Source organism: Corvus kubaryi, unplaced genomic scaffold, assembly GCF_017639235.1.
Source record: "Corvus kubaryi isolate FWS band 111438036 unplaced genomic scaffold, C.kubaryi_AGA036_p1.0 37347, whole genome shotgun sequence".
Taxonomy (NCBI): Eukaryota; Metazoa; Chordata; class Aves; order Passeriformes; family Corvidae; genus Corvus; species Corvus kubaryi.
In genome coordinates this window covers 25,738-38,817 of record NW_024581113.1, presented here as the reverse complement: position 1 = coordinate 38,817, position 13,080 = coordinate 25,738, and the positions used below count along the sequence as shown (strand labels likewise).

The 13,080-nt window shown below is 55.1% G+C and overlaps 2 protein-coding genes across 3 annotated transcripts in view; both read right to left on the bottom strand.

The window, feature by feature from the left end:
* PTK7 (protein tyrosine kinase 7 (inactive)) overlaps positions 1-6,315 on the bottom strand; it is a 35,844-nt gene extending 29,529 nt beyond the window's left edge. Inside the window, exon 1 of the mRNA XM_042031866.1 lies at positions 6,206-6,315. Within this exon, the coding sequence (XP_041887800.1) occupies positions 6,206-6,254 (49 nt within the window). The 5' untranslated portion in view covers positions 6,255-6,315. The remainder of the gene's footprint in view (positions 1-6,205) is intronic.
* Positions 6,316-8,419: 2,104 nt separating this feature from the next.
* On the bottom strand, positions 8,420-13,048 carry LOC121666386 (heme-binding protein 1-like). Of its 2 annotated transcripts, XM_042031862.1 has the most exons (5): positions 12,829-13,048; positions 12,646-12,731; positions 9,881-10,022; positions 9,562-9,745; positions 8,420-9,413 (listed from the first exon to the last, which is right to left on the bottom strand). In XM_042031862.1, the coding sequence occupies exons 1-5, from the start codon at positions 12,986-12,988 to the stop codon at positions 9,239-9,241; spliced, it is 747 nt and encodes a 248-aa protein (XP_041887796.1). In that variant the 5' UTR covers positions 12,989-13,048; the 3' UTR covers positions 8,420-9,238. The 2 variants fall into 2 exon arrangements, with proteins under 2 accessions (XP_041887796.1, XP_041887797.1); XM_042031863.1 differs by lacking the exon at positions 12,829-13,048 and having other exon boundaries at positions 12,296-12,731.
* Positions 13,049-13,080: the final 32 nt, after the last annotated feature.

Below are 13,080 nucleotides of genomic sequence, written 5' to 3'. Positions count from 1 at the left end.
TCATTGCTTTCTCCCAGCATGCAACATCTTGTTTTCCAGAGAGGGAAGGTTCATGCCCTGAAATCAAATGTGTCACACCACCCTCCAGACAGGAATCTGCTTGTATCAGTTTTCCTCATTCATCATCCTGCACAATACGACCATCAATCCAAGACATCCCAGCCTCACAGAGGTGCAGACCACCTGACAGCCGTGGATTCAATTCATGCACGCTCAGGGGCCCTGTGCACACTCCAGTTCACAGATGCCAAAATTCCTGCCCGCTCCATTCGAGTCAGAGCCTAACTTGATAGGGAGAAGACAGGCCATTGGTATCCCACTGGCAAGCACCACCTCACAGGAGGAATCATCAGGTAAAACCAGCCATGCCCCCTCTCCTGACACATAACCTGTGTGCACCCCCTGTGCAGGGAGACAGGAGTTCACGAGTGTTCCTCACTGTTCCATCCTGAATTCTGCAGTTGGACCTGGATGGTTTTCATTCTGCTCTCTGGGGCACCTGAACACCTCAGCATTCATTCATTCATTCACTACCAGCAGAAATGTTTTAATTACAGCATGGGCCTTGCCTGGATGGCACTTAAAATTTTTAAGGATTAGAATGCATTTTCAAGAGAAGCCCTTGCAGAACAATTTCAGGAGGTCAAAATCAGAGAATAGAGGATGGATTTTTGAAAGCTGATCAAATAAAAGGAGCAGCCCCAGGCTGTAACAATCTGCAAAGGCTATCAAAATAGCACCCACCCATCAACTTTCCCAAACTGCTAAGACAAGCAAGCTTGGGAAAAGTCAGGGCTGGGCAGGCACACTAAAACTCCTCATCCCAGGCACACAGACCAGGCTTTCAGAAACTTGCAAACCACTCTGAAGTCCCCCACTTGCCTCTCTCTTTGCCGATCAGACAGTGTGTATTAATTATCTCTCAAAGCAGAGGTAAGCAGTCTATTCTGTGACCAGACAGAGACTACTTCCCCGAAAAAGGTAAGGCTTAAGTTAAGACTAGGAGCACTGTACAGGTCAGCCTTTTAAGCTCGGGAAAAACATTTCTGTATGAAGTTTAAAAAAGAGCTGGCAGGAATGAGAAATGGAGCCGAAGCAGCAGTCAATGAAAAGCACATGCACTGCAGACCTGGCTGCCAACACAAATTGATGCTTTGAAACAAAGACCACTTGTGTTTTGGCTTGAAGATCTTCCACAGCTACTCAGCAAGAGCTGCACAGATTAAAAGAAGACACAGGTAAACACAGAACAGTGCTTACTGTGAAGTATTTCCCTGGAACAAAGGAATGACCAGAAATTGAGTCCTTGCTTTGACTGGGTGGCATGGGCTCATCCTCACTGTGTTGCAACGTGCCAGAGAAGGCAGAGGCAATAGGAAGCGCTGGACAAACCCATTCAACCTCTATTCAAGCAGCACCTGGATCCACAGCCTGGACCTGGAGAGCTGCAGCTGCTTAAAACACTGAATATGCCTCCAACCTCAAGAGCCCACAGGAGTTTCACTCCAACCAGCCTTTGCCCTTCTCCTTCACCTGTTTCCAGAAGAGACCCCAAACAACTGTTCTTCCAGTGCTTCATTCCCCGAGACTACACACACCTGTGTGCCTCCTGCAAAGCAAGACCCTGGTCTAGTTCCCAAACCAACTTACATCCATACAAAGACACGCCTTGCAAGCCTCTTTTCCTTCCTACTGCCTGCACAGTGATATATGCAGAAGGCACAGGAAGAGTGAAACAGGAGATGGTCTTCTCCACAAAGATGATCCTTCCTTCAGTCTGGTCCTTTTTTAGGCACACCAGCTGTCCACTCTAAACCAAATGGCAAAAACAACAGCTCCCACTGCATTGCAAAGGTGGATTTGCTGGTCCTATGTGACTTCAGAGGTGACCTGACACTGCTCCTTCCCATAACACCCAACAACAGCGCAGGAAAGCAGCCACTGTGATAGGCAAGGCAAAGGAGAGAGCTGGTAGCCAACACAACCAGCAGAGAAGATCCTGACAGCGTCTGGTAGGATGAAGGAGGTAGAAGTGCAGGACTCTGAACAGGCCACATCCTCCAGAATCAAAAATCCATTTGCTTGCTTCCATATGCTGTGGTTCAACAGTGTTGGCATCAGGAAGCGAGCAAAAAAGTTCCTGAAAAACCCAAGTGCCCCTCACCTTACTTGCAACTCCCTCTGAACAACCTCCCTAAAAACCACAGCCCAACATTTCTGGGCTGCTGAAAGCTCACAAGGACATCGGGAACAAGACATGAATCATGAGCAGAGCCTCCAAACCATGACAAAGCCCAGGGAATGGCCGCTGCTCTAGCAGCGGCCACATGAAAAGCCTGAAAACCTGCAGCATCCCCCCCGCTTCCTCGTCAGGTCTGCGTCAGAGAACAAATCCTTCTGTGTCCAGCAGCACGACTACTTCTTTCAGGCAAGGCAGCACGCAAGGTATGCTACGGGCACAGCACAGCCCTTTAACCCCTCGTGCAATACAACATCTGCTCTTCCAACAGACTAAAAGCATTTACAAGTAGCTCTTGGATGCCACCTCCCAATATCCTCCAGGCAAGGAGCAAGGCATGGAATCAGGCCACCCACCTTGACACCTCTGCCATGCTGAAACACACACTGAGCCCAGGAAACAACAGGTTACCAACTGTCAAATTATCATTTCTCCATCTCTCTTCCCAAAGACGCAGTTGATCTCTTACAAAGGTAAAAGACACCACAGTTGCCCTTCTCACACCTTGGAAATGCTCAGCCTTCTCCAGCAGGTACTGCCATGCCAAAGGTGGGGCTGCCTCTTTCCCTTACACAGCAAAATCCACTGTGCTGGTTCACAGCCTCTGCAAACCCCACCAAACCCAAAGCTAACACCTTGTGCAACTTAAACCTCATCAAGAAGAATGTTCCTGTGCATCTGCCAAGCATCTTGTTCGTCTCGCTGCCCTCCAGGCCTCCAAAGAGCTGCCTGTCCCAGCCCATGAGACCAATGCTCATGTTAGGAGAATGAGAACTCTTCCTTGGGGTCTGGACAAACAATTACATGTCCTCCAATCTCAAGGGAATTTCCCTCCAAACACCACAGCAGCAACTGCCTTCACAAAGAGCATGTTTGTACCCGAGTCTGTCCACTTCTAAATAAGCATTTGTTCCAAGTTCCCAAATATCGAAAGCAGTGGAAACACCCACTGCTAATGTGAAATATTTTGCATTCCAGGCCTGAGAGGTATGCTTGAAAATGTTCAGAGAGGAAAGAGTGTTTATTCACTGGGAAGAGGTGTACTAAGTCCTGCTATTTACTTTAGTCCACGTGTGCTTGCTGGAATACAGCTTTGATCTTTGCAACTTAAATAGCAGACGAATTGAAATGAAGGCAAGAAAAACATTAGTGTAAAAATCCTCCAGTAAATACCTGTAACCAGGCCTCACAGCCTTCAGATCTTTTTGAAGTGCCTTATCACTTACAGCCAAACTGGCCCCTGTGTTCTTGTCCATTGCCCCAAGGCCAGGCTCTTCTCTTCCTCCCCCTTTCTTACCTTCTCCCCTCCATTCCCCTTGGGCTCCATGGCCTTTAGAGAAAGTGCATCCTGCCTTCCCACGACACACATGCCAGTCTGCTTGGATGCAGCACGGACCAGCTTTTGGCCAAACAAGGCGAGACCAACCCATCTGAGCAATTAGGAGATGTGAGCCGCCATCCACTCAGAGATTCAGCAGACTGGGAGGAAGTGCTCCTATCAGCAAGAACATTCATCACCCAGCATGCAACTAAATGCAGGTGCTTGTTGCAGTTTAAACATCTGCCCATCTGCCTTTAGAAGATGGCCTCACTCCAGGTCAATTAAGAGCTCAGAGCACATCTTTAAGGGATCTTTAAACGAGACAATGCCCTGATCAGTGCCAGCTCCCAGCGGTTCAGGACCCCACTGTGCAGACAAAGAAGCGCCCATGGCCACAACTATGGAGTTGCCATGCCTTTGAAGCTCCTGCCACATCGAGGTTCCAGCCTGCCCAGAGCACTGTCTGAACACAGCCAAGTCCCAAGGGGGATCAGATCATTCCTGTTTTCAGAAATATTCTTCTTTAAGACCAGGCTTGCTAGCAAGCACAAGAAAAGCACTGCCATACAGAAACACACAGCTCAACACAGGACATGGAGGCATTTCCAGAATAAAATAGACCTTTTGGGGTTTTGGGTTTTTTTTTTTTTTGCTTTAAAGGAAAGTTGACTCAGCAAATATTTCCTCTGCTAGCATTTCAACCACATGTTCCAGCAGAAGTCAGCGCACATCTGGCATGCTGCAGTGCCACTTCCAGAAAGATCACAGCTTCGCTGAACAATGGAAGTGGAGGAAGAGGGACCAGGCACCAAGCACTTCTGGAACACATACATGGCAAAGGACCTGTGAGCCATGGATACTCCACACCTCCCAGGTCTTTCTCCAGTGCTCTTTCCAAACAGCATCCACAGGCAAAGAGAAACAATGCCCTGCAGCCCACAAAACTTACCACTAGCCCATAAAACCTAGACATCAAACTGCACATTTTGGCTACATTGATGGCACCCGAAATTTTTTACAGTGTCTGTGAGCAGGACAGCTGCATGTTCCCCCCAATGCTGTACGATGTGGTCCTGCTCAGCAGGAGAAATAAGGAGGAATATATGTGATTGGAGCAGCACAGAAACTCCAGCAACTATAGAGTGGCAGAAAAGGCGACAGACAGCCCTCACAGGCAGGTCTGCACATCCCAGGTGCCAGTGGTGGCCTGCTGGCACGTTAGTGAATGCTGTGGCAAGTCCAAAGGGCCCTATGCCTTCAAACCAGAGTCCAAGCTAAGCATGCACTCCCCCTCCAGAAACGGCCTTCCCAGAAGGCTGCCAAGGCGAGCGGCAATCACGGCGCTAATCAGCTAAGTAAGTGCTGCTTTTCGTGCTTATCAGCTGTAAATTGGACAATACTTGCCGCCTGGCAGCAGGGCTCAGCCACGGCTCCAGATATGGACGGGCAGCAGCGCTATAGATATCTTTCCCTCAGAGGCAGTATTCTACCCAGGTGCTAAACTAAGATTGCTCTTGATTTTACAGCAGAAACTGCAAAGCAAACTTGGCAACTGTGCACGGTGAGACACAAGGGACTGCAAACAGCTACTGGCAAAATATAGGACCCTCCCTCTCTGCAAGGTTCCTAAGTGAAGAAACGAGGTGATGTGGCATAGGGCAGCCGTGGGACCCTTCAAAGCCAGGCTGGAAGACAGCTCACAGCTCCTGCGGCTCTCATGCACAGCCAAGACCTTGGGCTCCTCAGACAAGGAAAATGGTGCTAGGTCGGTAGGGAGAAACACCACGGAGCAGAGCGAGGGAAGGACACTGCAGCTGGACACTAAAAAGCAGCAGCCAGGAAAATCAAAGGGCCGCAGAGCTCGGAGCGGGCAGGGAGGGTGGCACGGGGGGCGGGGCACAGGGCTCATCCAGATGCGCTCAGCAAGGGACAAAAAAAAAAACCCCCTCACCGGCCGGTGGTCAATATCCACGAGTGCGAACGCGTGCCCACTGTTTTTTCTCCGGGTTCTGATCTGAATTCATAGGAAAACCACCCGCTGCTCCGCGCAGCCTTCCCGGTGTCAACCCTGCCCACGGAACCGGAGGGGCGCGGGTCGGAGCCAAGCCCCGTTCAAGGGATGTCCGGGAGCCCTCCCCGGAGCGCGCTGCTCCGGGGGCGCCTGTTCGCCGTCTCTCAGACAGCCAATGTCTGGCGTATTTGCATCCCTGTGGATTTCGGCACGACGCTCCCCCTTCGGAGCGGGCGGGCGGGCAGGGCGAGCCGGCGCACGCCGAGGAAGGAGAGCCGGGCGAGGCGCCCCGGCGGCTCCCGCAGCACAGCGGGGCTGCGCGGGGCGGGGGCGCGGCCGCCCCCGGGGGCACCAGATGGGGCCTCACACAGCCCCCGCTCCGCGCCCGAGTCCGGCGGCACGAGCGGGCCCCATCGCCGCCGGGCTCACGGGAACCCGGGGGGGCGCGGACCACCGGAGGCTCGGCCCCGGACACGGCCGCACCACCTTCACCCCCGGGGCCGGCCGTGGACCCCCGCCCGCCGGCCCCAGTGCGGCCCAGCCACGGACGGGAGGGGAGGCGCGAAGCTCCGCCGGCAGGACCCACATGCCCGGGGCGAGGGAGGCTGGGGTGGCTGTCCCGGCCCGCACTCACCCAGCACCAGCAGTGCCCGCACCGCCGCCATCCTCCGCACCGCCGCCATCCTCCGCGCCGGTCAGCGCGCCCGCCGGACCCCAGCCATGCCGCCGCCGCCGCCCCGCCCGCCGCCGCCGGGAGGGGTTCCGGAGGAGGGGCGGCCACCGGAAACCGGGCGGGGTCGGGAGGAGTGGGGTCCCCCGGGCAGCGCCCGGCTCAGCCCCCCGTGCGTCCGCCGCCGCGCTCGATGCTCACGGCTCGCTGGCGCCATCCCCCGCAGAGCCCCGCCGGCACGGGGGGCGGGGAGGGTCGCGCCGGGAGCCCCTGCGTACCCCTCCTGCTCCCGCCAGCGCCTCCGGGGTGCCCCGAGCAGCGAGGAGGCGACGGAACTCCCCTCCCGCCCAGGGGCTCCTTGTAGCCGGGCTGTTTGTTAAACTGATGGCAGAAGCTCCCGCTCTCTACCGCTGTGAGAATCCCTGTGAAGGCACCGGGGCAGCGAGGAGCCAGGAGCTTCGCACCCTGCTACGGGCAGAGGGCTGGACACAACAGTCCCAATGCACAGCACGCTGTCTGCTCCTTTGCTGCTCCTCTGCAGGACACAAGACACAGCAGTAAGAGCTGGTCTGGCCATCTGCATGGCCCAGACTGGAGCCTCTCTGCCCGACCCAATGCCTCTGGTGGAACCTGCTGCAGCCCTGCACCACCGGCTCTGGCAGTTGTCACTCTGAACACCAGCTTTCCAGCCGGTTTGTTGAGCCTCCAAAATACTGGTTTTGGTACTGTGTGAAAGACTCGCCATCAGACATGGCCCTGAGCATGGCATACAGCATGAGGAAACCACAGAGGATGCTGGAGCCTTTACTCAGCAAAACCTGTGGCACAGGATTGGAATGTCCTTGCTGCCCTGCGTGGCGGTGCCAGCCTGGTGCTGCACCAGAAGCCCCCACCATTGCCACCTCCTGGGAGACCACAGAGCTGCTTCCCCAGGGCACGTGGCTGTGGAACTTTGCCAGTAACCACAGACCAGTCCCCTCTCATAGGAAAGCCACCACCTCCTGCCACCAAAAGCTGTTCTGGTTTTGGTTGGGGACCAAGCAGCCTCAGAGGAAGTGGTAGCCTATTCAACACCCTCTAGACAGGAAGTTTTATTTCCACCTGCAAGCTTAGGGTAAGCAAAACAGCTGATGTATAGCAAGAGAAAGGGTCTCTGTCCCCCACACACTAGCAGACTATGCTATCCTACCGATTCTGAGCCACCTGATCCCAGCTTCAGGGAATTGCTTCTTTCCTGAGGAGAGAAAGTGAGCTAAGCACTGCTGATCCAGGTATAATGACTTCTCTGAGGAGCACTTGCCACATCAGCCCTCAGTGCTGCAGTCTGCCTCTCCTAGGTCCATATTGCCTTTAGTGCCCCACGAACAAGAACTGTATCACAAGATAGCCAGGAAACTTCTGTCAGCCCTTGCTGTGCTTACCCAGACTCTGCCTCAAGTTCCCTTGCAGAGAAGGGTGTATCGTGCTCAGCCCCACTCTCCCCACAGCCACAGGCTGGGCATCCAGGCTCCCCACAGCCAGAGGGCAAGCCAGCCTGGAGAGGACAGTGAGCAGCATCTGACTGGAGAAAGGAGTGGCAAGCAGCCACCTGTGCTACTGGGCAGTGAGACCAGAGAGCTGGCCAGGCCTTCCTGCCATTCCTACCCCTCAGCTGCAGTGTAGGGCCAAAGGGCCTGAGTTGGAGTTTTGAGCAACAGCAGCAGGTGGCAAGGCATACAGCACGAGGAAACTCAGTGGGAACTGGGTCAGAAGCCGTCAAGTCTCTCCACATGTTAAGCATGTCCCTGCAGGAGGGCACGAGTTCCTGCAGCCAACCAGCATGACAGGCAGTTGCATTTGAATTCTCACCCCCAAAGATCAGGTGTCCACGTGGAGTACAGCCACAGTATCCACCTTCTGCACCAGGGAAAAATTAGGCAGATCCCATCCAACAGAAAACCACCTTACCTGCAGGGGAGTGTGCCCACAGTTCTTGGAGCAGCAATGGAAGCAGCCTATGCAGTAACGCAGAGGCTGTGCTTAGCTGAACAGGAAGCTGTAACCTGGGCTGATTAGAGCCCTTCTAATTAGCCACAGCTTTGCAGCCTGGAGCATCTCCAGGAAGGAGACAGCAAGGCTCTTCCCAAGCCAACCCGGGCCCCCCGCCCCACCCCCACCATCAGTGTTCTGTAGCTGCAGTGGTTTGAGCTGGGTTTATTTACTGCTGGCACTGCCAGCTTCCCCCAGGAAAGCATGACAGTATTCATGGATGTGAAACTCACTGATCAATGCACAACACAACACGCAGTGGTGTCGCCGCTGCTGCTCTCTGGACCTGCCCCTCTCAGCTCCAGCATCTCTGCAAAAGAGCACCCAGAACGGATGGACAAAGGCTGCCAGCGCCCCAGTCCTGGCTGAGGAATGGTGAGTGACAGACAGGGAGGCACCCAACAGTCCAAAGAGAACCACCCTAGCAGGAAACATTTAGGATTCAACCCTTTTCCCCTTTGAACCCAACTGTCTCTGTAGCAGCATTTCAGTGGCTCTGTTCAGGACAGGCAGCCATTCTCACAGGAAGCAGGCCAGAGGCCACACAGAGCCCCACATCTTGTACACAGTCATTTGCCTTCTAGACACCATCACCTTGTGATGCTGTGCACCACCAGCCTCCCTGGCACAGCTCTGCAAGCCCAGTGCAGGTCAGGCCAGCACACTGCACAAGCCCACACGGTTACTGCCTTAATGAGCCCCCACCACGTGCTTCCCATCAAGAGCTTGCTCTAGAGATTGTCCGTGGTACCAGCTCCAGCCTCAGCTGTGGGGGCAGGTGAAGTGCAGACTAGGCAGGATTTCCCCTGGCAGGACCCTTGCAGGGCAGGCTGGAAACCCACCCTGCAGTCTCTTGATCTCTCATTGTGTGGGTGAGTAGCGGGTTGGGAAGTGCTCCGTCTCCTTTGGGTCAGAACTGCCATCTACACCGGGTCCAGTCGCGCGCTGGCTTGCGGTGACAGAGGGGACTCACTCTGCCCGGCAGATGAACCAGATCTCATTGCGGCGCTGAGGGATGCTGGGGTTTTCGTAAGAAGCCACGATGTACGTTTCCTGCAGCACCGAGTCTGTGGAGCCCAAGAGCTCCCAGAAGTGACTGATCTCCCGCAGAATTGTCTCCTCAGTGGTCATCCCATAGAAAACCCTGCAGCAAAGGGAGCAGCATAACCAACAGAGCCAGCACATTCCGACAGCCAGAGCTCCCATCCCTCTGCCCAAGGAACCACAGCAGCCATGCAGGGAGTTTATACATCTCTGCTGAGCTGAGAAAACATCTCTGGTGCTGGGGTCACCTGGTTATAACCCGGAGCGGTGCCCTCTCAGTGATGTGGATTTCGGGGTCCATGGGAACAGGGGGGTTTTGCTGGAACTCTCCTGGGAGATAATAGGCAGTTAGGACCTCACGTTCCAGCTTGGTCCCCTCCTTGGTCAGATGGATTTCGTTGAGCACTGGGATTGTCATGCCCAGATGGCAACCTGGAAAGAGGTAGGCAGGCAGTGAGACAGGTGTGTTAGCAGCAGCAGCAGCCCTCCTCCCCACTCCAGATGGACAGTGGCAAAGCCCTCCCTCTGTGCAGCCTGCCAGCCCCTCCAGCCCCTGCCTGCACACACCTACAGAGTTCTCCTTGCAGATGTAGCGCATGAGCTTCATGAAGCTCATGGAGATGCTCTGCTCATACAGGGGCTCCCCCATGGTGACACAGGCCCACTTCCCAGCTGGGTACTGCCGCTCCTCGTAGGCCACTTTGTCGCACTGAAACAGGCCACAGACAAGCCAAGTCAGAGTCAAGCACACTGACAACCCTGCAGCAGCTGGGTGGGAAACCAACACTGACAGGCAAGAAGCAGGGAGACATGAGCCTGCCAAAAGGAGAGCCCCTGCTAGGCAGTGCTTGGCAGAGCAGGACAAGGAAGGTGAGGGGAGCTGGCATCACACACACCTTACACAAGGATACTTAGGAGCACAGGGCAAAAGTCAGCAGAAGTCAGCAAAAAGAGAGGCACAGACAAGGGACAGGGTGCAAGGGGGTCTGGAGGCTCCTGGCATGCCCGAGGAATGCAGCACATCCTCAGCAAGGGGCAGAGGACTTTCAGTTCCTCTTAGGTCTCTGTCCAGCCTACTCACAAGGATGTTCCTGATTCCAGGCACCCAAAGGCCTCCAGTAAGGTTGATGTTGTTCCCAGGTGCAGTGCCTTTTCCCTGGAACACTGCGTGCACAGAGGATAACAGAAACATTCCTGCCCAGTAGAAGGGAAAATGTGGGAGAAGAGCTCTAGCACCCAGAAGAGTCGTGAAGACTGGATTAAAACTCCTTAGATCCTTCTCCCAAACCAAGTAGTGACAGGAGGAAGAAGAGACATGAACCCAGCTGTGGAATTTTGTGGGATGGGTCAAAATCTCTACTTCCAACACAGAATGTCCAGTATTTTGGACAAACCTGACACAGAACGGGGGCAAGGGAAGTGGGGAAATTGCATCTGGGTATGTTCATAGCTCAGCTCATGGCACGTTTGTGACCACAGGTAACTTATAAACAGGGGCTGGGAAGTTTTAACCAGCACCTATCTTCCCGCTCTCAGCTCGTTCTTCACTCAGATCAAATTGCTCATGAGACAACCTTGTTCCAAAGAGCTCAGGGCATCTTCCCAAACTTCTCTCTTCCACAGCTGTGCTGGCAGTGATGGAGACAGGAAGCTGTGACAAGACTCAACGCTGGGTGCAGCCTCGTTGTGTCTCCACCCAAATCAGGTGTCTACCTTGAAAGCCAAACCAAAGGCAGAAGGAAGGCACCAGGCCCACTTGTGTGCATCAGTGGGATGCCAGTAAGAAGAGTGCCCCAAAACACTAGGCATTCACACTCTAGCTGGGGCCATGTCTGTCATTGTCCCACCAAGCAAAGCAGAGCAGAGCAAGAGCATTTTCCAAGCAAGGAAACCACCAACCCCTCTACTCTGTTTGCAACTCTCATCTGCCATACCACCTGCAATAAACCAGTCAGCCCAGGAAGTCTGGTTGTGCCAGCCTGATCCTCATACTAAGCACCACCACTCTGGGTGACACTTGGCCAAGAGAAATATGGAAGGTGCTTCACAGAGACGCAGTGGCAACAGATCCCTGCAATGTGAGCTGGGGAACTGAACCCTGACTGAGCTGGGGGCTGAGTGCTGACAGTGCTGTAGGTGGCATAATAATTCACTTGTCTCCAAGAGGATGAGGGCTTGTAGCACTGACAGCTCAGGAGAAGCAACCAAATACTAGTGATCTGCCTGAACCTGGCAACGTGTCCCTAAGAGCCCCAGCTCCAAAGTTCCCTCAGCACTGATGTCAGGCAGCGGCTCTTCTCACTCACACTCCAAGAATCCTCCTCAGGCACAGACAGGATGCCAACGAAAACAAAAGATTGTCAGTTTCCACAAAGTGTTGGGGCTCCATTCCTGCCTGGGACTGACACAGGTGGAGAAAAGGCCAGATTAAGTCCCTGGGACCCAGAACAAGGAAAGAGGGAGTGTGGTGAAGCCCCAGTTCAGAGCTGCGCAACCCACATGCTCAGACATGTTTTACAGGGAGTGTTGGACCTCAGCCCAGAAGAAATTGGCTAACCACTTCTCATATAGAGGACAATTGACAGATGTCTTCTTGGTAGAAAGCCCAACTAGGCCTGCAGAGACACAAGAACCAGTCTGGCAAGCAGTTATTTCTCAAAGCACAGAAGCACCCTTACGTGCAAGAGATGAGAGTAAGTGTGCAACGTAGCCAGCACGAAGGGAATATATTCAGGCAGAAGACACCACGTTTGGGTTGGAGGTTGTGGCAAATAACAACACATCTGACAGCCAGGGTCACAGGCCCTGTGTTCCCCACAGACACATCTTTATCTTGCGCCAGCTGAAATCTCCTGCTCAACCAGCCAACATAACCAGCACAAACGCAAAGCCAGCAGGACTTCGAGCTATGCAACAAGGTGTTTGGAGAACGGCAGCGAGCAGGCTCTGAACTGAAAGTTCACTTTCTTAAGATGTGCCCACCCCAGCAAGAGAATAGGCCGGTAAAGGAGGCAGCTGGAAGTCAGAAGACCAGAGTAAGCAGCACGACTTGTCCACTTTTAAAATAAAGCCCGGGAAGCTGAGCATTGCCACTACTCTACACAGGAGGAGGTGCAGGAGCGGCAGAATACTGCACCGATCCAGAGGTGCCATGCCGGCTGCGGCGCTGCAGGAACCCCGGCGAGGCTGGTGTGCGCACGCCGACACGAGGCACCTTCCCTGCCGGGGAGAGGCTCTTCCTACTCGCCGGGCTGGCGGCAGCACCCGAGGCAGCCTCACCACGGGCGGGCAGCAGGCGAGAAGCCGGGAGTGCGGAGAGGGTCAGGCCTCACCTTCCCGTGCTGCGAGAGGGAGACGTACGGCACGGGCTCGCGAGCCTGGCTGTGCCGGGCCATCTGGGCGATCGGGCCTGCCATGTCTGCAAGGCAAAGCACACGAGAGACGAGGCTCGCCCCGGCCGCAGCGCAGAAGGAGTCCGGGTCCGTGCCGTCAGCCCCGGCAGGCCCGGCGCTCACCTCGGGGCAGGCTCACTCGGTGCGTGCTGGCCACGGCCTCCCAGTGGGCGAACAGCCGTCCCTGCTCCTCCTGGTCGTCCTCGCTGTCGCTGCCGTCCCCGGCGGCGGCCGCGGGCTCGTCGCCCAGCCGCTCCAGGTCCTCCAGCGTGATCCGCGCCATCGCGTCCGCCGGGAACGGGACGGGGACCGCCCCGGGGCGGCCCAGCGCGGCGGAGAGCGCCCCCTGGCGCCCTGGCGGACCGCGCGGAGCGT

What these genes read in the sequence shown, in the direction of transcription:
- LOC121666386 (XM_042031862.1), bottom strand. Translation starts at nt 12,988, where the DNA reads ATGGCGCGGATCACGCTGGAGGACCTGGAGCGGCTGGGCGACGAGCCC. An exon ending in CCGAGTGAGCCTGCCCCGAG is followed by an intron (nt 12,732 to 12,828) that starts GTGAGCGCCGGG and finishes TTTGCCTTGCAG; the next exon opens with ACATGGCAGGCCCGATCGCC. An exon ending in CTGCAAGGAGAACTCTGTAG is followed by an intron (nt 9,746 to 9,880) that starts GTGTGTGCAGGC and finishes ACCTCTTTCCAG; the next exon opens with GTTGCCATCTGGGCATGACA.